Source organism: Danio rerio, chromosome 2 (genome assembly GCF_049306965.1).
Source record: "Danio rerio strain Tuebingen ecotype United States chromosome 2, GRCz12tu, whole genome shotgun sequence".
Classification (NCBI taxonomy): domain Eukaryota; kingdom Metazoa; phylum Chordata; class Actinopteri; order Cypriniformes; family Danionidae; genus Danio; species Danio rerio.
Window position 1 is genome coordinate 34,545,496 of NC_133177.1, and position 24,340 is coordinate 34,569,835.

The 24,340-nt window shown below is 38.4% G+C and overlaps 1 protein-coding gene and 1 long non-coding RNA gene across 8 annotated transcripts in view; one reads left to right on the forward strand and one right to left on the reverse strand.

Annotated features, from left to right (window-relative positions):
• Positions 1-24,340, forward strand: part of si:ch211-106h4.4 — a 92,817-nt gene that overhangs the window by 64,390 nt on the left and 4,087 nt on the right. For all 6 annotated transcript variants that reach the window (XM_073926981.1, XM_073926972.1, XM_073926969.1 and 3 more), the window contains 19 exons: positions 46-210; positions 699-824; positions 919-1,134; positions 2,782-2,901; positions 10,279-10,431; positions 10,600-10,676; positions 10,750-10,920; positions 12,787-12,987; positions 13,076-13,184; positions 13,281-13,403; positions 13,480-13,576; positions 15,251-15,410; positions 17,014-17,128; positions 17,652-17,795; positions 19,558-19,745; positions 19,837-20,002; positions 22,035-22,256; positions 22,364-22,542; positions 23,369-23,597. In XM_073926981.1, the coding sequence (XP_073783082.1) occupies positions 46-210; positions 699-824; positions 919-1,134; positions 2,782-2,901; positions 10,279-10,431; positions 10,600-10,676; positions 10,750-10,920; positions 12,787-12,987; positions 13,076-13,184; positions 13,281-13,403; positions 13,480-13,576; positions 15,251-15,410; positions 17,014-17,128; positions 17,652-17,795; positions 19,558-19,745; positions 19,837-20,002; positions 22,035-22,256; positions 22,364-22,542; positions 23,369-23,597 (2,961 nt within the window). The remainder of the gene's footprint in view (positions 1-45; positions 211-698; positions 825-918; positions 1,135-2,781; positions 2,902-10,278; positions 10,432-10,599; positions 10,677-10,749; positions 10,921-12,786; positions 12,988-13,075; positions 13,185-13,280; positions 13,404-13,479; positions 13,577-15,250; positions 15,411-17,013; positions 17,129-17,651; positions 17,796-19,557; positions 19,746-19,836; positions 20,003-22,034; positions 22,257-22,363; positions 22,543-23,368; positions 23,598-24,340) is intronic.
• LOC141378368 (uncharacterized) overlaps positions 1-24,340 on the reverse strand; it is a 54,716-nt gene that overhangs the window by 22,692 nt on the left and 7,684 nt on the right. The window contains exon 3 of one of the 2 annotated variants that reach the window (XR_012392659.1): positions 21,987-23,636. The exons of the other annotated variant lie outside the window; for it this stretch is intronic. This is a non-coding gene — a long non-coding RNA (uncharacterized lncRNA). Of the gene's footprint in view, positions 1-21,986; positions 23,637-24,340 lie in introns of those variants that run through there. 2 annotated transcript variants of the gene reach the window in all.

The window sequence follows — 24,340 nt, forward strand, 5'->3', positions numbered from 1 at the left end:
AAAAGGGTTTGTATCAAGTATGCATTGTTTTCTACTGACATTCAGATATCGGCGTGGAAAGTGGAGAGTTTATTGGGTGCGACTTTGAGACAGACAGCTGTGACTGGACGGATATTAGCGTTGGGCAGTTTGTTTGGGAACGGGATCAGAATGGTACAACCACCGCCAACACTGGTCCATCAGTGGACCACACTACTGGCACAGAACTGGGTAAAAAAATAAACAACAGAACTATTCTGGAGTAAAACCTTTTGGTTTTTGTTTGTATGGTATAATCCAAGTGTTTTACTCAGGCTGTTTTTGTTTTAAAAAGATATACATACAAGATATACATAATTGTCTGTTATACTGCAATTTTTTCTTAGAAAAGTAAAATAGCAAAGCATTTATTTAAGTTGTTTTAAACAAATCGCTTGAATTAATAATTCAATCAATCAATTTATAAAGACATTTGATGTATTGCCATGACAGGAAGCACCAATATATACTTGCATATGCTTTTATTGGGGCCATTTTAGATCATATCATGTGCAACACATGGTTTTTAGGGGCCACATAATATTTGTAGAATTGCTAAATATGTTTAACCACTTCTTTTTCAACAAAGCAATTCAGGTGAATGAGTCAAAATTCTAATTTAGAATGCAAAACAGAATGTTGTCAGTGTAATATAATTAAAGAACACAAATTTGTCTCAGGCTGGTACATGGCAGTAGAGGCCAGTCATGGTGACCAGAACAGCTATGCAGCTCTACAGAGTCCAGCCATGAAAGAGGCCAGCAATGAGTGTCTGCTAGAATTCTACTACCACATGTTTGGAGAGGGTACATATATATGTCTTTAAGACTTAATTGATGAGACTTGTTGTACTTTGAGTCATACTAACAAAACATATCTGCATCATTTTGTCTTTGCCAGGCATTGGGGAAATAAAAGTGTTTCTCCAAGAGGGCCCAAGAAGGACACCCTTGTGGTGGATGTCTGGCAACCACGGAGATGAGTGGCGTCGAGCAGAGTTAAGTGTGGGTCGCACACATCAAGTTTTCACGCTTCTCTTTGAGGCTTCAAGAACCTACAGTGAGCTTGGAGACATCGCTATAGATGACATCGCCTTCCTCAACTGCACTGTGCCAGGCAGGTGCCACAAACAATGTGTTCTTTCTGATAAATGGATTTTAAAGCACTTAGATCACTTAACCTTAAAGTGTAAGTTCACCCAAGAATGATAATTATGTTTTTAGAGTTTCAGAGGTTTGGAATGACATGAGGGTGATACATTAATAACATGCATTATAGCATTAAAAAAGTAGACCATCATCTGCAATGCTGGGTTCATTGTTTTAAAGAAAGTTTTAAAGTAAATACGTCATTAAAATTGTATTTATATTACTTTACTAATTACTTTGTTTGAAACATAACTTAGTTATTTAGCAAATAAATGAAAAAGTTCACACGAATATCAATCCATAGTAATTAAACTTAAGTCTTTAAGTTTGAGTCAAACAGGACCTTTCAGTATTGTTTTAAAATAAATAAAGATGATTGGTGACATTTCTTTTACCATATACTTGCATGAATTTCTAAAACATTTCATTGTTTCTTAAGCATGTGCATTTGTCAGACAAATCTAACCTTTCATTCATACATTCATTCATTTTCTTGTCGGCTTAAGGCTGATTTATACTTCTGCGTCAAACACCGGCGTATGTTACGGCGCTGACACACAGCCCTTCGCCGTGGCCATCGGCGTCGCTGACGTGCACCTCTCAAAAAATGTAACTACACGTCGAAACAACGCGTAGCGCAAGCTCTGTGATTGGTCGGCTTGGTAGCGCTGACGAGTCTGGGCGGGACCGAGAGCCGCGCGAATGGCACGAGTGATTGTTTACAAGTGTGGAGTCCCGTGAAGGAGCTCCGGATGGAAAGTTTTGTTTTGTGTTTACCTCATAGTTAAAGTTGTTGCACGTCCGCCGGTTCCTGCCTCAAAATGAGCGAGTTTGAGTCACTTGTACATCCCGGAAGTGTTCAGAAAAACCAAAACAGAAGCGAAGAAACTCGACACAGAGGAACATTACACCTCACTGCCAACTAGCGTTTCGGAAGTGTTAATGCAGACCAACAGAGACAGCGCGCAGAAGTATAAATGCACAGCTGCGCTTGTTGTCTGCGCCGTGAGTTACGCCGGTCACTTGACGCAGAAGTATAAACCAGGCTTTAGTCCCTTTAATAATCCGGGGTTGCCATGGTGGACTGAACCGCCAACTTATCCAGCACGTTTTTACGCAGCGGATGCCCTTCCAGCCACAATCCATCTCTGGGAAACATCCACACATTCATACACTACGTAAAATTTAGCCTACCTAATTCACCTATACTGCATATCTTTGGACTGTGGGGGAAACCGGAGTACCCGGAGGAAACCCACACGAACACAGGGAGAACATGCAAACTCCACACAGAAACGCCCACTGAGCCGATGCTCGAACCAGCGACCTTCTTGCTGTGAGCCGACAGCCAAATCTAACCTTCTTTAGTTAAAATAAAATTATTCAAACAAAAAAATAAAACTACTCTGCTTCTGAATTGATTTTTAGAGAACTATTAGATTTATGTACAGTATTTAAGACATGTATACATACTAAAACTGTAATTAAATTAATTAAAAACAAAAGTAATCCCTTACTTTACTCTTTTCTGCAGAAAAGTAACCTCATTACAGAAACTAGTTACTTTGTAACTAATTACATCCAAAACTGATATTTGAACTGAATCTGTTTTTAGAGCCTCATGAACCCTGTCAAGAGGGCACGTTCACATGTTCCAACCATGTATGTGTGGAGCTGAACAGAGTATGTGACTACAGCGATGACTGCGGGGATGGCACAGATGAAAAGCACTGTGGTATGACTGTAGAACATAAAGCTTTGAATAATTGGGATGGAGGACTTTACTTGTGCTTTTTGTTTAAACTCAATATTTTAAATAGTTTTTCTAAATAATAACACAAATATGGTGATGAAAGCCCAAATATTAAATGTCCTATATGTATATTTACTAAATAATACACTATTTGTTTTATGGGGGTTTAACAACATTTTGGTTAAACAACATTTGCTAACACTTTAGTTTAAGTACCAATTCAAGAGTTCACACTTAGCTCATGATTTATACATAGCTTGTTTGGCATGCTGTCCCGGGAGAGAGCCCTGAGCTCAAGGGATCCTCGAGCCCAGGGCTCCCCCCCTTTTGCAGGGCGAGTGGAGATTGAGCTCAGGTCTATCTCAAACTCCCCCGCTGCTGAGGCCAAGGCGAACTTCCTGAGAGTAAGACATTATAAAAAAGGTTTAGGCTTGTTTTATCTATAATATAGAGCACATTTGGATGGTGGGAGGAAACCGGGGAACCCGGGGGAAACCCACGCGGACACGGGGAGAACATGCAAACTCCACACAGAAATACCAGATGGCTCAGCGAGGACCCAACACCATTGGTATTCTTGCTGTGAGGCAACAGTGCTAGTCACTGGGCCACCGTGCCGCCCATTCTGGATAAAGGAGGAAGAAGGGGAGGAGGGGGGGTTTCTTCCAGACGAAGATAGTTGTAGAAAGGAAATGAGGATATATATAGTGGTTTGGGATCCTTTGATTGGAGGATCATAATTAGTTAATGTGGACCAGCTGGGTAAATCATGAGCACATGCTCCTCTCGAAATTAGTTTAAAACTAAACTTCACTTCAAGAGTTCACACTTAGCTCATGATTTATACATAGCTTGTTTGGCATGCTGTCCCGGGAGAGAGCCCTGAGCTCAAGGGATCCTCGAGCCCAGGGCTCCCCCCCTTTTGCAGGGCGAGTGGAGATTGAGCTCAGGTCTATCTCAAACTCCCCAAAAAGCCAATGATAAGCGCTCGGGACAGCAGCCGCGTGTTTACACAGGAACTCCCCAAAGTGCAAAGAAAAAGTGCTATATCCGGCTGCTGGATATATATGTGAAGAACTGATAAAAAGTGGGGGAAAAGCTTTCTAGGGAGTGTGTGAAGGGCAGGGTGGGCTTGGTGGCTAAGAAATAACGTTAGGAAGTCTGAGGGAGTCGGAGTGGCTTAGAGGGTGGATGGAGACTCGTGTGCAAATTGGGGCTTAAATGGGCCCTCTACGGGAGTCAGTGCTTAAGAGAAGGTTTGTGAGATGTAATAATGAAGGGTGTGGAGCTGGCTGTTTAAGAGGAGGGAAGAGATTTGGTAGCGGAAGCATAAAAAGCTGTTGGGGGTAAACAAAGGAGAGAAGCTGGAGGAAACAATGCTATATAAATTACTGTATGGAATATACAGCTGCTATGCAGCAGAAGCACTCAATGTTGGCATGTTGCTAGAAACTGGCAGGGAGAAAGAGAGGGGAAGGAAGCTGGTATTAACACAGATTTAATATATTAACAATAAAATAAAAACATGAAACATTAGGGAAATACTATGCATAATAAAATGCAGTAAGCAGCGGAAGCACTTAGCGCTGGCAGAAGAAAAACTGCTGTAATTAACAAAAATATGCTATACAATTACTATGCATAATATGCAAAATAATCAATAAGAAAGATACTAATGCAGCGGGAGCCCACAACGCTGGTAAGGGGAGAGAAAAAGGGGGGTGCTGTTGAAGTAACAAGGTTACTATGCAAAATACAGAACATGAAATGCTAATGAACTACTATGCAGAATAAACATGTCAATGCCGATACTGGTGAATAACTATAAAGAATAAATAAACTGATGCAGCGGAAACACTCGACACTGGCAGGGAAAACTGGAAGGTGAGGCTCTTGCGAGAGCCGAAACTCCTATTGACTCCGGCAGAAGTCAGAGCTTAGGGTGATGTTAATGTGGAGGAAGGAGGTTGGATGGGAGTCAAAAACAATGAGTAAACAGCTGGTAGAAAACAGTAAGGCACTCAATTCTGGCAAGTGGAAAGGGGAGAGCTGCTGGGAGTAATATGATTATTATCCATAAATACACAATATAATACATGAAATACAAATGGACTACTATGCAGAATGAACACAATGTAGACATTTATCAATAACTATATGGAAAACAAATAAACTGGTGCAGCGGAAGCACTCCACACTGGAATGGGAAAAGAAATGGGCAAGGTGGCTGGAAGTAACAGATATACTAAACAATTTTTATGCAAATGATACAATACAAGATATAACAATAACCATTATGCAAAATAAATTAATTGGAGCTGCAAAGGTGCTTGATGCTGCAGGGCAGGTAAAAGGGGGGAGAGCAGCTGTAAGAAACACAAATATCCAACACAAGTACTATACAGAATATACAAATTATGCAATAAGATACTAAGGCAGAGGGAGCATACAACGCTGACAGGGGGGAAAGAAAAAAGGGGAGAGCTGTTGGAGATAACGAGATTACTATGCAAAATACAGAATATGATAACATGTAATGCTAATGAACTACTATACAGATTAAACAAAATGTAGAAACTGATAAATGACAATACAGAATAAATAAAATGATGCAGCATAAGCACTCATTTCTGGCAGTGGAAACAGGAAGGTGAGGGTGATAGGGGAGGCTCTTGCGAGAGCCGAAGCTCGTGTTGACCCCTGTGGGGGTTTGAGCTTTGGGTGATGCTAAGATGGAGCAAAGAGGTTAGTTGAGAGTCAAGGCAAGGAGTTAAGAGATTGGAGGGAACAGCAGAAGCGCTTATCGCTGGCAGGGCATACAGAAAGAAGAGGTTGATAGGTGAGGTTCTTATGAGAGCCACAGCTTGCGTTGACCCCTGCAGGAGTCTGAGCTTAGGGTGATGCAGATAGAGCAAGGAGGTTATGAGAGGGCCAAAGGCAAGGAGTGAAGAGCTAGGAGGAAACAGCGGAAGTACTCAACGCTGGCAGGGATAACAGAAAAGAGAGGGTGAAAGGGGAGGCTCTTGGGAGAGCCGAAACTTGTGTTGACCCCTACAGGAGTCTGAGCTTTAAGCAGATTGAGCAAGGTGGTAACAAGAGAGCCAAAGGCGAGGGGTAAAGAGCTAGGAGGGAACAGTGGAAGCACTCAACACTGGCAGGAGGAACAGAAAGGAGAGGGTGAAAGGTGAGGCTCTTGCGAGAGCCGAAGCTTGTGTTGACCCTTGCGAGAGTCTGAGCTTGGGTGATGCAGATGGAGCAAGGAGGTTACCAGAGAGCCAAAGGCAAGGGGTAAAGAGCTAGGAGGGAACAGCGGAATTACTCAACGCTGGCAGGGGGAACAGAAAGGAGAGGGTGATAGGGTAGGCTCTTGTCAGAGCCAAAGCTCATGTTGACCCCTGCGAAATCTGAGCTTAGGGTGATGCTGATGTAGCAAGATTACATGAGAGTCAAAGGCAGGGAGTAAAGAACTAGGAGGAAACAGCAGAGGAACTCAATGCTGGCAGGGGGAACAGAAAGAGGGTCATGTTAAGCTCTGCGAGAGCTGAAGCTCATATTTACTCCAGCGGGAGTCTGAGCCGTGAGGGGGTTTGCTAGGGATGGACAGATAGATGGCTTTGGCTTGAGAATAAAGGGGTGGCCAAGATTGGGCTGAGAGGTTTGAAAGAAACAACTTGGGTTCTTTGAGATGAAAAGACTGAGGCGAATGTAGGATTTGAAAGGCTTCAGAGAACCAATGACCAAGGGTCTGGATCTGGTGCTGGGAAAGCCTTTTAATAATGCCAATTCTGAATGAATGGCTGGAGATCGGTTCGGGAGGAAATCCTGAGAGGTGGACAACTTTGAGGTGTTTCTGGAACCAGAGATGTGATACTGGACGATTAGCGTCATCAGTAAAAAGGGGGGCTAGGGGGTTTGTTTCTTATAATCCTCGAGTGTAGGTATACTAGAGAGTTTGGACTGGGTGGGTGAGGGCAGGAATGTTGAAGATGTAAATGAAATGTTCTTTGTCAATAGATCTATCTTACTTTGCAGGACGAGGAAACCCTTTCTTTCCTCATCACACAAAATTAGATCTTCTATGGTGGGTTGGAGTGAGGGTTGAGTTTAAATGTTTCATGCTGTGATGTGTGACTGAAGGGTCTGAAGGTTACTACTTTAATGGTAAGTGATATGGAGTTTGGTGGAGGTTATAATGGGGGTGGCTTAAGGTAATGTCATTTGTGGAAAGGGATGGACAGGCGTTGAGTTGGGGTCCACTTCTGTAGCCAGTGACCAAAGTTTCTGGAAAGAAAATGAGAGAGAGTCAGTGATTTGGTTTTGCAACCTGGCACGTATTATGCAGACATGATAAATTGACTAATGTCAAATAAGACATCTTAAAAGTAGCATTAAAGCTTAGAGAGTAGGAACGCCTTTGTCTATGCATTATATTGTTTCTTCCTCAACACAATAAATGAGAATCCTAGAGGTGGACCATTCGTCTCCCCATAGTATGGCGGCAGCGACTATTGGGTACAGTTTGAAGAAAGCTGATGAACAATGGTTTCTAGAGTGGAAATAGATTGAGGGGGCCATGTGGTGGCAACCAGTGGCCTCTGAGTACCCTTGGAACCCAACTGATGGGGTAGCACCAGTAAATAGACAAATATCTAATGGGGGTGCGAACAATCTCTGCAGAAGAAGGAACAGCCGTTCCATAGCTTAAGGAAGCAATCCATAAGCGGAGTTTATTGTGGGTGGGTTTTGAGAGAGAAATTGTGCCTTTTAAATCATGACTTGTGGTAGGGAGCTGGAGTAGGCAAGTTTGAGGTAAATTTGCACTGTGAATTTTAGGTGGCCGAGGATAGATAACAGTATGTGTTTAATTCAAGTCTCTTTCTTATAATACAAGAGAAAGAGAAATTATTCAGCCAATTTTCTCTTTAGGAAGAGAAGCTTGGAATTTGAGCAAATCGAAGTTGATGCCTAGAAATTCGATAAATGTATTGGGTCCAGCCTTCTGCGAGCAGAATACCTAGATTGGCGAAAACCTTTTGGTGATCTCTAGGTGTTTGGCTGGAGGCAATGTGGGGGGGGGGTGATTAGAATATCATCTAAAGTTGGATAAGGTGGGGGATTCTGCGATTGTTAAAAAGAAGCCAGTGATGGAGAATTTGCAAGTTGCACTGCTTATGGGATAAATGCGTGAAACCTTGAGTGGTGGGGCAGAGATTGGACAAACATAAAGTGGTTGTCGATCTCTTTTTAAATAAGATGATCCACAATTTCTGGTTCAATCAGCAAAAGCTGACTGAATATTAGGATAGGAAGGGAGAGCTGAGGTGCCCGGGTGGAATCCATAGGTTAGACCTGAAATGAGAAAATCAGAAAAATTAGTGGTGAGAACGCAGTTCTCTAGCGAGGTGAGGAATCGACAGACAGATAGTGTTTTAAATGTTTTGGTAGACGTTCATTCCCCCCAGGATAGTGGAGGGCCAAGGATATTGAGCATGGCTTGGCTGGTGATCTTAAAAATACCTCTTTAAAGTGGAGTAGGTGAAGTGATAAGTTTAAATTCCTGTGACATATTTTGATCGGACTTCTATGATCGATGGATGCTTATTGTCATTAGGTGGGTAATTTTATTTTAGAAGTTAAATAGCTATTGGAAGTGGCAGGGTTTGTTTATTTATATGCATGTTTATTTATTTATGTTAGTTATTTGTTTAATTTATTTATTTATTTAACTTCTAAAATGATGTTGTCATTTAATTTGCACTTGAACAATACTTATTAAACTGTGTCAATTAAATGTTTACTATGGGCTTTACTTTAATCTGATTGATTAAATAACATTACATTTGGAATCTTAACATGAATGAAATCAGAAGCATAATTGGCCCAATTCATTCACAAAGTCTTTGCAACCAAGTCTGTTCACAACTATCGTAAGAGAGGGCGGGACCATCTCATGTTCTGACAGCTTGGATGGTGACACTTCTCTTTTCAGCTATTGGCTCAATGAAGTGTCAATCAAAAGGTCGGCAGCCATTTTGTTAGACCATAATACAAGTGTTTTTGTCTGAAAGATACTACTTTACTGAAAGCACTCCAGCAACAAGTTTGGATGACAGCAGTGTATCCATGTATGTTTATAAACATGTTGTGGACTAAAGTTTTATGGATTGGATTGCTTTGATCCTTGCAGTCAAATCAGCCAGGCTGTTAAAATGTTATGGACCTGTGAACAGACAGCAAGCTTGAAAGGTGGGTTTATTTGGTTTGTTATAATCTCTGCTTGTTTACAGATTATAGGAGGACGTTAAGTCCATAGTGTTTGTGTCTTTAAAATGGTTTAAATTATTTTTTATTTATGAGAGTCTTGCTTTTCTAAAGACATAAGAAATATTTAGTCTTTTGGAGAGAAGTTTCCCCTTAAAGCATACTACGTTACCACAGGTGGACCGCGAAGAGCGGTGAGAGTTTGGCTTCATTGCAGTGGCTGAAGTCTCAGGGAGAGCAGGGCTCTGGTTGCAGTTGTAGATATTGTTGGTTATTTCCATATTGATGGGCTAAAAAGTGCAATGCTGTAAAAGCTTTTCGAGCTAAAGCTTTTTAGAAGCAGGAAGCTTTCTTCCAGACGAAGATAGTTGTAGAAAGGAAATGAGGATATATATAGTGGTTTGGGATCCTTTGATTGGAGGATCATAATTAGTTAATGTGGACCAGCTGGGTAAATCATGAGCACATGCTCCTCTCGAAATTAGTTTAAAACTAAACTTCACTTCTCAATGTTAACTAGTAGTTTATTTTCCCCCTATTATTTAGATATTGGGTGTTTATTTGTAGTTATAAAATACATGTTCTGCATAATCTTATTCTTCATACTACCAAAAAAGCAGCAAATTAGGAGTTTAATGAGGCAAAATGGATAGATAATGGTTTAATAATAGTGAGAACCATACCTCTAACAAAAAAAAATGACCCAACCTTTTTTAATGAGATTTTGAGGTAAATTACAAGAATTACCTTGGAAAGATGACAGTATCATTTTGTCATTTTAAATGATGATCAGAAAAGCTATGAATAAAATCTTTGAACTTTAGGAATGGCTCTTACACTGTATACTAGTGGTGACTGATCACAATTGGCAACGGGTTTTTCATCAGATATTTGCATGTCTGGAATTCAAGAAGTATTGAAGATATTTTAACATCATTTAAGATTTTGGAATTGTGATAAACTTTTTTTTGCCATCCTTATTTTTATGGCCATACACGATTATTTTCTGAAGACATTGGGGTCGGATATACATAAAATCTTCAGGGCAGTTGCATTGTATAAAGAACTAAAATGCACTCTTTTCTTTGGTTAATCTAGATGTAAGGGGTTTTAAGCATCGCTGCAGTTTTGAGCATGGCATGTGCTCATGGGACAAGAGTGATTTGGAAACTGGCTGGGTTTTGCAGAAGGGAGAAGAGGCCTGGCCTAAGCATGGACCACCAAGAGATCACACACGCAACATTGCAGCAGGTATCCAAAATCAAAAGGGATCAGTAAAGTAGTACTTTTACCACATTATTAGATTTTTTTTATGTTTTCACAAAAGTATACACACAATATGTTTTATAGCTACATAATGGTTTATGAAACACTGATAGTAATCCCCTTATATAATGAAATGGTTGTGGCGTGTTTAAGGTCATTACATTACTCCAGCACATGATCTGACAGCAGAGATCATTTCCACCACCCTGCTGCCCAGCTCTGAATGCACCGTGAGTCATGATGCTGTCCTAAATAATGAAACCCACTGCCATCTGCATGTACTGATGCTGCTTGCTCTTGCAGGTGAGGTTCTACCATTATTCTCATGGTGACAGCACTACTGCCAGGCTAATCGTCACACTGAGGACACTTCTTAATGGAGATGATGATGTTATAATTTGGGACAAGCCTCTGACACAGAGCTACCTCTGGCATAGAGCAGAAGTCACCTTTTCCACCTCAGTTAAGAGCAAGGTCAGAGCATCATTTGTGTATGAAATAACTTAAGGCCTTGCATGTCATTTTGAATATCACATTTGAGTTGGCATGTAATGCAGATTTTTGTGAATATAAGGTCTGAAAGGTTTTCACGTTTACAGAGAGAGAATACAAGAAACTGAGTTATCGTATTATGTTGTTATTGACCGATTCTGACTTCCTGTACAATATTATGTACATTTGTAACCCATTGCAATCCTTTAGTCTTCACTGGTTGTGTGTTTAAGGTTCAAGAAACTATAAAATCATGGCTTTCCTCACGGTTTATCTCATTTTGTGTGCCAACTGACAACATTTTGTTCGTTCCCCTCTTTTTCCCCTGCTCTGTCTGGCACGCCCACTCCTCCCTCTGCCCGCACAGCTCCACGCCCATCTTGGAGCATTTTTTGAATGGTCTAAGTTCTAAGGTAGACATTGGGCCCTATCATACACCCGGCGCAAGGCGAGACACAATTGTTGTTTGCTAGTTTCAGCTTGGCGCAAGGGTCGTTTCGATGATTGCGCCACACTGTTTAAATAGCAAATAAATTTGTGCTCATATGTGCGCCCATGGGCGATCTGGTCTAAAAAAGGAGGCAGGTTGAGGCGCATTGCTGGCACATTGCTGTTTTGAAGAAATTAAATTGATGGTTCAAGAGATCAGATCAAAACTGTTCTATTGTCCATACCGAGGTGCACAACTAAGGGCCTGATATTAGACAGCAACTGAAAGTAGGCCAACTTCTGTCAATGTAGCCAACATGACCACCTGCTTGCAAAGAGAGTTTGCCTTGCAAACATGGAGATACAGTATTTGAAATAGATGTTTCAGAGTTATTTTCTAATGCTGCCTAATATCATTGTGCCTGGTATTGTGGCAGCCATAGTGTGGCAGAAAAGTTTCTTAATCATTATGCTAGAATGAGAGTATAGTTCCTTTTTTCTGTTGGTTTTAATACACAATGTAACTACAGACTCAAGCTCAAGGAAAATTATTAAAACTCTTTGAACGAGATGGTAATGATCTGTATTAGTTGTTGACAAAGTAAGGGTTGCGAAAAAATTAGGGGGGGTCGCTTCGTGATTTCCAAAAATCTCATATATATATATATATATATATATATATATATATATATATATATATATATAATATATATATAATTAAACTATTAAAATTACCATATTTTTATTCATAACCTACAGAAGGAAAAAAAATATTTAATAGTTACATAAAAAAATATACAAATAAAAAACATCAGCCTTTCAATTTTGTCCATTGGGTTGCGACCCCTTGGGTTATTATTATGAAACACAGCAATATGATTCATTGTAGCACACGGCGGAACATGGAGGATGATCTCCAGATATCCAAGTGGATATCTCAGAAATTAAACAAATAGTCTTGTGCTGTAAACATTGTGCCAACCATTCTCATAAAATAATATTAAATTAAATGAATAATGACTAATATTGGCTCATGTTGTCGAGATGTTAGTAGGACTGTTTTCTGCATTGCAAAAATGCACTTCCAGAGGATGAGGACTTGAGTTAGAATTAATAGAGAATAACAAATGCTATTATTGCTGATGAATTTTTGATATGGCAATGGATGTTTGTTTTCTGACTGTAAGTGGTACGAGGGGTAACCAATCATAACAGACTGGGCCATTTGACCAATTAAAACAGGGGTTATACTGAATCCTAGAACAAACTGTTTCAGACATTGTGAGGAAAGAAGTGATGCTACAATATATGTTATGAAAAGTTTCAAAGTTTTTTGTAACCAGTTGTAAGAACATTTAATATAGGGGTGCTTTAAATATGAATTAGTAAAAAGGTATATAAACTTGTTGCTATTTTCAGATTGTTTTCCGCTATGTGGGAAACGGTGAAGCTCATACATTGCAGACAGCAGTAGATGATATTTCCTTCTCTGTGACGTGTTCTCACGATCCTGACAACAGTGAGCTGCCAGATACACCTGAGCCAACAATGACACCAGCTACAGCAACAACTCCAAAGACTGAAGCTCCCTCAACCACACCAATACTCAACCCTTGCAAGGTCAGAACATTTTTGGATGTGTATATAAATATTCACCATAATAAGTACATAATTTTTTTGCTGATGTACTTTTTTTTATCAAATTCAGGAGAATGAGTTTCACTGTTGGCGGTCAGATGGTGTAATATGCATTGCAAGCACTACTCAGTGTAATTACGTAGTAGACTGTCCTTTAGGGGAAGATGAAGAAACCTGCGGTGAGAAAAATAGAAAACTAAATATTTTTATTTTGTTTTTTTATTTTATTTTTATTGGTTTGCTTGTCTGTCTGGCTATCTCTGTCTTTCATCTAGGTCCATGCAATTTTGAGAACGGACTTTGCCAATGGCATGATATAGGTGTCAGTCCCAATAAGTGGGAACGTGTGAAGGCCCCAGACAACCCAGATCTGCCTAATGATCACACCACTGGAACAGGTAATACAAACAAATACATCATCAACAACCCAAGCAAAGTAAATATGATTTATCTTCATCTTTTCTCTCTCCTCAGGGCACTACATGCAGACAAATATCATTGGTCCATCTAAGAATGAGGCGTTGTTTCAGAGCCCATCTCTGCCTGTCAGCTCTGCATACTGTCAGCTTCTGTGAGTTCATTAAAGCTAGATTTATAGTTTGCCTCGCTCCAGATCGCAAGCCTCTGCTGACTGCACACACAGGGATGCGTTTTGTGGGGCCTTTCGTACATGATGCGCTTGCCGTTGTAATATATTTTGTAATGACTGGGGATGACTCAGAGTAAATGTTTTGGTCAAACAGTGGAGAAGAAGTTAAGTTGCTAAATCAATTAATTTAACTATGATTACTGTATGTTGTGGATAAATTTGGTGGACATGGACAATGTTTGCTTTCAGTGCACTGGTATAAATGTATAACTACAGTACATGATTCTATATATTCAAGCTAACCCAGCAAGCATTTTTTAAAGATGTCTTATAGATGTCTAATAGATGTTTTAACATAGTCGTCTTGGCTAATCAAGGCTAAATTTGGGATGTCTAATAGACGTCTAAGAATAGGCCAAAACTAGACTAGTCATCAAATAAACAGAAATGAATGACTACACATATAAAGTCTGTCTAATCTGTCTATTTGACGACTAGTCTAGTTTTGTCCTATTCTTAGATGTTTAATAGATTTTCACTGAGAGCCCAGGTTTAGCCTTGTTTTAGCCAAGCTGTCTACACTTAGATGTGTATTAGACATCTATTTAACACAACATTGTTTGCTTGGAACTGTGTGCTTAATGCTAAACCCTTTGGTGCCAAAAGACTGTTGCTGGGACATATAGTTATGATTATATACTTTGATTCCAGACTTGAGGTTCTTTGCCGACCCATCCTCTCTCTCTGCTCCTAATCTGTAATAGCCATCCCCTGTCTGTAATCACACTGTCCTTTCCTTATAAAGGTGAAAAAAAAGCCTTGGAAAGTCGAGGCAGATGGCCTAGTGGGCAACTGGCCAACATATAACCACATCTGCTCAACGGGCTCCCCCAGATTGTATACAGGATCGTGTACCTTTCCCGGTCCCGTTACTCTCTCTCTCTTACTTTGCATCCTGTATGTATACTGTCCTGTCATGATACAGGCAATAATAATTATTTAAAAAAGCCTTGTACAACCTGTGCACAAAAATATGAAATGTTGTTCCTTGAAACTGCAAAAACCCCTAAAGGACTTAATATCAGGCAGCTAATTTGGATTCCTAAAGATGTTGGCACATGCATATTAAATCTGCCTTAATAATTATTGTATGCAATTTATATTGTGGGGTAAGTTAAAGGGAAGTGAACTTTATTTGTGACCTTGGACAACAAAACCTTGTCTTTTGTTGCACAAATAATATACAATAAATGAGTCAAAATGATAAATTTTGCAATCTCAAAAAAATCATTAGAATAGTAAGTAATAAACATGTCACATGAAGATGTTTCCTACTGTAAAATCTAGGTAACGTAATCTGCAGTGCTAAGCATTTAGACAGAATGGATTATTTTTTACACTTAAGATTTCAGATTTTGAAATAGTTGAATCTTGACCAAATATTGTCCTATCCTAAGAAACCGTTCATCAATGCAAACTTGTTAATTAGTCTTTTTAGATGCTGATGTATAAACCTCAATTTAAAATGGACATTAATGACTGATTTTGTGATCCAGGGACACATTGGTTGTGAAACAGACAAGCACTCCTATTACACAACACTAGCCATGTTCCTTACACCCAGTTTTACTCTCATGTTTACCTCTTGCGCACTAGCTTTCACTTCCACATGGGTACAGGATGTGCCGGCAATCTCAGTGTGATCCTTCAGAAAGGAGAGGATGACAGGAAACTGCTCTGGTCACGATCCAGCAGCACTTCTTCTCAGTGGGTCCCAGAACAATTACCAGTGGGCAAACAAGACCAGCCTTACAGGGTATGAACTCAAAACTCTTACACATGCAGAGATGAATTTGATCTTCAGGAATTATAATTTGCTGCTACAGTAATTTACTCTGAGTAAGTAAATTAAGTTACTGTAAGTACCACAGCTTAAACAAAAAGTCTTATCTATAATTTAAGTCACCTAAATCTTAGAGGGGAGAGTAAATAAACAGCAAATTATAATTGTTAGTGGATCTACCTAGGCTTGTGCGGTACCCAAATTTTGGTACCTTAAAACCTCCTCCCTATTTTACCTCGGTATACGGTATTACCATGCAAAATAAAAAAAAATGATGACGTAAGGCTTAGACAGCATCACCAAACTGTTGGCTTGTGCCTAAACCCTTCAGAAACTGAATACCGTGTATGCTACCTAATGTTTGAGGTATTACCATCTTCCGCGGTCAAATTCTTGCTGCACAATTTGCTAATTGCCTTGTCCGTATTTACCCCCTCGCCCTTTTTTTTTCAATCGTAACCCAAAATCGTGCCAAACTGCAGAAGTTGTGTTCTTTTTTGAGACCATGTCATGATGGTGCGTGACTCACCATCTTTCCCCACGTCTCACCTTTCCACCAATCATTCGCATTTTTAGGCATTAAATTATATTTAAGGTTTAATCCTTGTCTCTGTGCATTGCTTTGTCTGACAAATATATCGGTATTGAAACTGATACTGTTGCTAATTTTAGGCCCTGTTTACACTGTCAGGTCGTGATGCGCAATTCCAATTTGTTGCCATGTCTGATTTTTTGCTTGTCCTTTTTCACGTTCTTTTAATTGTGACCCATTTCTGATTCATGTGTTTACATTTGCCATACAATTCACGACATTGCACATGCGTAAAGGTGTGTTCTAGCATCTGCACCAAACTAGCCACGATGGAAGAAATTGTCCTGCTTTTATATCTGCGAAATATGCAAAGTTCACCCAACTTTAAAATTATTTTAAGGCGGAGGCGGAGGAAAACGGTCATCATCGCAGCTTGTGCCTATGGGTTATGTATGGTGTCCTCCACCATTAGAGGAATTTGTGGGTACGAGAGAGATCTCAGGTCTGGTAGGAGCAAATTGTAGCCACTGACCACTTTCCTTCATATTTCCTGTTGTTATTGTTGTTTACCACGTCAGTGTCTCCAGGCACTCTTCACCTTCTAGGTTAATAAACCATGGAGAAGTACCACATTGTCGCAAGTTTAATGACGTACGAAACAGAATGCCTCAATAAATCCGATCTGCCTGTTTAGATGATAGTCGCATTGTCACATATCCGATTTATACTGTATCTGATTTCCACATATGAAGGAGGCCTGAAACCGATCTATGAATATCTGAATGCATGAGGTCTTTATACAGTCATAGATCTGTCACATACTGTATGAGCAAAAAATCTAAATTTAGTTACATTTTACTGGCAGTGTAAATGGAGCCTTAGATCTCGCGGTATACCATATTACCATCCAAGCCTAGACCTTTTTCAAAGATCTATCTTTAACAAGAACAATAACTATAACATTAACTATATTAGCGCCTTCACACCAAATATCTGGCATGGCTTGTGCATACTGTAATTATATTTTCCTCATGTGCCTTTAAGATTATTTTTAGCAGCCAGATCTCACTCGGAAAGGAGAATACCCAGTGTTCACCTCGGACCACTGCTCTGGATGACTTCTCCTTTCACAGCTGTGAGAAAGACCACCAACCTCCAGGTGGGGAAAAAAATCTACATGGCCAGAGGCAGAGCTGAACTGCATATTGCTTTTGTCTCTACTATATTGCACAAGCTTATTACATTGTACCTTGCAGTTCAGTGGATCAAAAGTAGCTATGAATATAATGTTGCAAATATTTGTATTTCGAATTAATTCAGTTCTTTTGTCTTTTCTATTTAAAGAGTCCTGGAAAAAGCCTGTTTGCACTAAAATATCAGCACTGTTTTAGCATTAATTATAATTTAAAATGTTTCTTGAGTATTACATTTGCATATTTTAACACTAAAGGCTAAAGTAATGGCCGCTAAAAATTCAGTGGTCATCAAAAAAAAATTTATCTTTTTAAATTAAAAAATGTTTTTGCTATTTTAATGCTTTATTTAATCACATAAACAAAGCCTTGCTGAACCAAGAGATTAAAAAACTTACTGATCCCAGATATTTGAATGGTAGTTTACAATTTTAAGAACTTTTGTTCCACAGTATTACATTATTAGATTGTCTCACTTCTCTACACCAGACTTCTTCTTGTCCACATGCTCCTTTGAGAAGGACTTGTGTGGGTGGATTCAGGGAGCTGCAGAGGATTTAGACTGGGAGAGATGGAGTGGACCAACCGGGACCCCAAATACAGGTCCTTCAGGGGATCACACCAGTGGAGAAGGTGAGTCATTTGCACCATATCAGTGTTAGCTCACTCATCACATGTGTCCTAATTAAAGTGGTGGTCACTGTATTTTGAAAGACTTGATTGTGTTTATGTGCAATGTAATATATTTATACTTGCATAGTTAAAAAAGAACATATTATTTTCCATAAATTGTAAAAAGTTAACATGAAATGAAAATAAAGGTTTTTAGATATTAGTATCAGTATTGTTTGTTTTTAGGATATCTGTAAGCTAGTTGGCATCAAAACCGTGACAAAATTAATGTTTCTGAAATATAAAACTGATATAAACATGTCAAGCTTGCAGTCTGCCATCTGCAAATGGATTTATTGATGTCACACTCTCAGATATAAAGGTATGCGAGATATCAATGGGGTGGTGCCTTTTCAAAAGATAAAAATTTGTATCTAAAAGGTCCATATTAATACATCAAGGGTACATATTAGTACCTAAAAAGTACAAAAGTGTTCCACTTTAAATTTGTTGGTACTAATATATACTTTTGAGGTACAAATATGGACCCTTCAAGTACAAATGTGTACCTTTTGAAAAGGTACCACCCCAGTGACACCTCGCGTACCTTTATTTCTGAGAGTGCACTTAATACTTCTTATTTAAAAATTTCTTATTTAATCGTGACCAATCAAATACTCTCTAGTATCTAAGATGCCCCGCCCCCTTCAAGACACTTCAAATTTAGGCCCAATCCCAATTCTATTTTTGTACCCCTTCTCCTTCCCCATGGCCCTTGAAACAGAGTGTGAAGGAGAAGGGCTTCAAAATTTACCCCTAAGACACAGGACACCACTACAACACCTGTACACGACATCATATGTCATCGCAATCTCTTGGTTCATACGAGATAGATAGTTTATCTTCAGGAAATCACTGAAGGCAAATATTATGTTATCATAACGATAAATTGTGGTAATAAGATTGTAACTGTACTGTGTATTTACACAGTGGCCATATTTATCTATGTAAACACACAAAGACAACATTAACATTAAAGCAGACAATGTAAAAAGGTAATAAGGTAATAAGACTTTTCTGACTGGGTTTTCGAGTGTCATCGAGTGTCAGAATGTTGTGGAGTTAATATTATGGATTACAGATTTTATGGATTTTATTTTAGCATTTTTTAAAGCATGACGGCAAAACATGAACGCCATAATGAACGTATTAAAACATGTGCTTTTTGTTAAAAAAATGAGTAATAATGACAAAAATACATATTTTTGGATCTCCTCACTTCCGGGTTCAGCTATCCTACTGCTGTGGCTGGTGTATTCTGGAAAATTTTCCAACCCCTTTGTTTAGAGTGTGGTCCTAAAAAATCTCAGTTTTAAGGGGTATCTAGCCCTTCCTCTTAGCCCTACGCCTTCAAACTAAAGAGAATTGGAACATCCCTACCCCTTCACATGAATGAGCAAAACGAGCAGTAGGGGTAAGGGGTAGAATTAGGATCGGGCCTTGATGTGCTTGAGCTCAACCACTCTCACTGGCAGAGCTGTGAGAAAAACTAAACAATATTCACCTTATTTTTTTGCGTACGAGCAGGTGCAGGCATTTGATTCTTTTTTGCTCGAGATTTCCGGTCTCATTCACTTGCATTCATTTTTAAACGTTAAAAACAGCTCGTTACGCTGCTTAATGCTGCAAATTGATATTTTCTTATTATATTATTCTGCTTTGTCAGTATAGTAATGCTAACACTAGTTTGTACCCATTAAAAAGTTTTATTGTAAAATTACAGGCTATTATTTGTACATAAAGAGCTCAAGTCATGGGCGATCAGGAGCATCAGCTCATCTGAAGTCTCCGCTGTCGCCCCCCACTGGACCTGATGGGTATTGCTTCACATTCTGGTATCACATGTTTGGAACAACAGTGGGATCATTAAGAATGTCTGTATTTGACATTTCATCCAACCACATCACATCAGTAAGACTTCAGATGTTTTCAAATGATTTTTCAGGTTACAAAAAGCCCAATGTTAACTGCAAAAATGTTTTTATTCTCTCTAAAACTGTAGATGTGGCAGAGAAAGGGATCTCAGGGGAGTGAGTGGCAGATGGCTCAGAGTTATGTGAAAGTGACACAGGTTCATCAGATATTAATTGAGGCTTCAGTCGGAGGACTGTCTGGACACATTGCTATAGATGATTTATCCATCACTGAAGGTGCCTGTGCCCCCACAGGTAATTAATAACATAACTTAGCATTTGGTCTGTTGTTTTTCACGTTGCCATGTTGAAATGTCCTCCGTGCTTGCTAGATTACCACAAGCATTTGGCACAGCTGTAACATAATGTTGTGTTCATCCATCTATATGCTATCTTCAGTATCAGACTTAAACTGACAGCTCAGTGACAAATTTAGGGCATTTGATTTATGTCAAAGGCAGTTTGAATAAATACAAAAATCAGAAGATATGTACCCGAAAATGGTAGTTCATTCAAGAGTATATCGACATTGTTTATATGTCATAACTTAAAATCTAGTTATAGTTGAATTCAGAATTATTAGCCCCCCTCTGAATTTTTTTTTCTTTTTTAAATATTTCCCAAATGATGTTTAACAGAGCAAGGATTTTTTTTTTTTTAAGTATGTAGGTAATATATTTTTAATAATGTTTTTTCTTCTGGAGAAAGTCTGATTTGTTTTATTTTGGATAGAATAAAAGCAGTTTTTAATTTTAAAATAAACATTTTTAAATTCAACATTATTAGCTCCTTTAATTTTTTTTTTCGATAGCCCACTGAACAAACCATCGTTATACAATGGCTTGCTTTATTACCCTAACCTGCATAGTTAACCTAATAAACCTAGTTAAGCCTTTTAATGTCACTTTAAGCTGTATAGAAGTGTCTGGAAAAAATATCTAGTGAAATATTAATTACTGTCATCATGGCAAAGAAAAAAAGAATTAAGTCACTAGAAATAAGTTATTGAAACTATTATGTTTAGAAATTGTTGAAAAAAATCTTTACTTCGTTAAACAGAAATTGGGGGAAAAAATAAACGGGGGGTTAATAATTCTGACTTCAACTGTATTTACCTAAAATCTAGTTTTCATGTAACTTTTGTGTGTGTGATATACTGTAGTTGTCAGAAAAAGCTAGAATTATTAGCCCCCCTGAATTTTTAGCCCCCTTTATATATTTGTCAGCTTAAAGTGCAATTTAAAGGCTTAACTAAGTTAATTAGGTTAACTAGGCAAGTTAGGGTAATTAGGGAAGTCATTGTTTAACAATGTAACAATATAGCTTAAGAGGGCTAATAATTTTGATCTTAAAAGGTTTTTTTTAATTATTAAAACTGCTTTTTATTCTAACTGAAATAAAAACAAATAGACTTTTTTAGAAGAAAAAAGTTAAAATACTGTGTAAATTTCCTTGCTCTGTTAAACATTATTTGAGAAATATAAAAAAAAATCAAAGAAGGGCTAATAATTTTGACTTCAACTATATATGAACAAGATTTTAGGTACATAACTACTGTAAGTTATTTTATAAAGACTTAATGTAACATTTAAGAAATTAAACTGCAGTCTTATTCATTTATTATTTTCAGTTTAATTTTTGGTCCTACTTTATATTAAGTGTCGTTAACTACTATGTACTTACATCTAAAAATAAATACAATGTACTTACTGTGTTTATAATGTATTTGAGAACACCTGTGGTGCTTTTAAGTTGGGATAGAGGTTGGGTTATGGACAGGTTTGGTAGCATGGGTAGGTTTAAGGGTGGGTTAAGGTGGAAGGGATGGTCAAAAGTGTATTTACAAATGTAACTACAAAAGTTAATTACAGATGTAATTACATACATGTATTTAATCAAGCATAAGTACTCAGTAAATACATGTATTTAAGTACATCGTAACAAACTATTAATTCCTGTTTAAGTACATATTAGTTAAGGCCACTTAATATAAAGTGGGACCTAATTTTTATTTTTATTTTACAGTTTAATTTACGTCTGCCGCCATTGAATGATTTCAGCATATTTTATTTTAAAAGATAAATCTTTAACATATACAAATGTAACATACAAATAAGATAAACATTATCATTATTAATTTTAAGCACATTTTGTAAAGATATTTATGAACCAATTATTTAAGAAAATAAACTCTTTGTATTTGACCGGAGTTAAAAATGAGCACATTTTTGTAAAAATAATTTATTAATATATTTTAATAAACATCACCAACCAATAATTGTTTCAGAGGGTTTTTGCAACTTTGAAGAAGGAGACTGTGGTTGGACACAACAGGCTGATGATGACCTGAACTGGATCCGAGTTTCAGGAAATGATGTCAAATCTAAATCTAGACCTGGTTTCGACCATACAACTAACACAGCAAGCGGACACTACTTTTACATGGAAAGCACACCTGGTCAATTGAAAGGAAGTAGTGCTATAATGACATCCCCTGTGCTTCAAACAGGTCAGCCATAAAATCCACTGCATCTCATCCTGCTAACTATCAAAACATCTAAACTATTAACTGGAAAACCAGAAACCTCTGATTAAAAACACAGTCTTCATTTACAGGGGATGCCAAGTGTCTCCAGCTGTGGTATTACATGGAGGGAGAGGGTACTGGTACCCTAAATGTGTATCAACAGTTCTCAGGCAGTTCTCGGCCCCTGCTGGTGACGCAGTCTGGGGAACAAGGTGAACTATGGAGGTTTGCTCAGAGCCCTCTGACTTTCTCTGAGTCAAACTACAGGGTGAGTCAACACACAGAGCATGAAGACTGATCCAAACAGCAGCACATACTTTCAGAATTACAATCAAACATCACTGCAAATGATGGCCTTAAAACCTATGCATTACCCATCACTGATTACGTTTACATGAACATCGGTAATTGAGTTATTTACCTTAATCTAAATAAGCCAATAACATGGTTAAGGTGTTTATATGAGTTGCTTTCATGTTCCCGTTTTACATATTTTAGTAGCCCACATAGATCCATTAACGTCATTACGTCACCACACTATCCAATGTTTTCTCTGGAGTTTCATGTAATTTCGGGTGTTTCATTTTTAATTTTTGACTTTCAATTTCATTCATGCTTCTGTGACAAACTCTGAGTTATTGGATGCGAGTATGAAGTAAGGACTGATCAGAGAGAGTTGTTGGAATTTGATACCGCTTGATGCATTGAAAGAAAACTTGCGCATTTCCCAGACAGCATAAAAGTGTGTTTCTGTGGTCCTTTACTGACTTGCAGAGAATAGTGTCACACAGCTGTGTGTGTATGAACTATACTGTGGTGAAATGTCCTACACGATGCTGATAGTTTGATTAAGGTGTCTATATGTCTGTACTGGACTTTAATAATGTGACTAATATCGGCATACTCCACATCTTAATCAGAGTATTGTTTTGATTATATTAAAATTAGAGTACTGGTGTCCATGTAAATGTATTCACTGTTTGCAACAACAGTCACGGTTCACACAAATTTGTTCGCCAAAACTCAGTCTGTACCCTTGAGTACATTGGTGTGGAACTGCAGCAGTGTCCTCATTAATAGAGCTGTCTTTTCAGATCGTGGTGGAGGGGATTACAGGCCAGACTGAACAGGGAGTCATAGCGCTCGATGATGTTCAGGTTTCAAACTATCCCTGCACTCCTGCGGGGCAGTGTGACTTTGAGGCAAACTTCTGCAGCTGGATGAATGTGTTGGAGGTGGATGACGGAGACTGGCTCAGAGCTCAGGCAGGCACTGGAAATCACACACGGCCCAGTGTGGATCACACCACCAACTCTTCAACAGGTGAGCTCAAACACTTCAATAAAGGGGTCATTGTGTGGCCTGGAATTTGTTAACTTGCATTAATGAAAAAAACTAAAACATTTTTGTGCATTTATTGCTGTAATTTTCTCAGTCTGTCTGAAACACTGCGACTAATTAACACAACCCTTATTTACCCTGACCTAATGCTTGACCATGAATTCAGGAACGTTTCTTGGAAATCAGTTTACTGTTTCTTCATGTCCCTCCAGATGGACTGAATGGTGGTAAGGTCAGATCTCTGATGGAGCACTGACCGCTCTCAGAATCCTTGTGCATACAAAAAATCTTACTGGATTATAACAATTAATAGCAATAATAATAGTAATGTTTGGAAACAAACTGATATTTCCTGACATACTCTTACAAAAAAGAAGTACCCTTTACGTTAATTTTAAGATGTATAATTCGGTAATTTTGAAGGATATATATTTAAGTTTACTTCATGTAGCATTTCATTTTCAGTAAGACAGCTCAAGCGCTTCTGGTAAACTCCAGTCACACCATTACAAAATCGCTGCATTTAAGATCTGGTTTCTTTTAAAATCAATGATCTTCACTGTCCGATTAATATTAGATATAAAGTGGGTCTCAGACTGGACAAGAAGCACTGAATTAAATTCCATTGTTCTGTGGCATATCTTTAAAACATGGACATTTATTTTTACCACAGTATTTTCAACTGCTGCTCCTGACGGCACAGACTTTCCTCTCGTTTTACACTT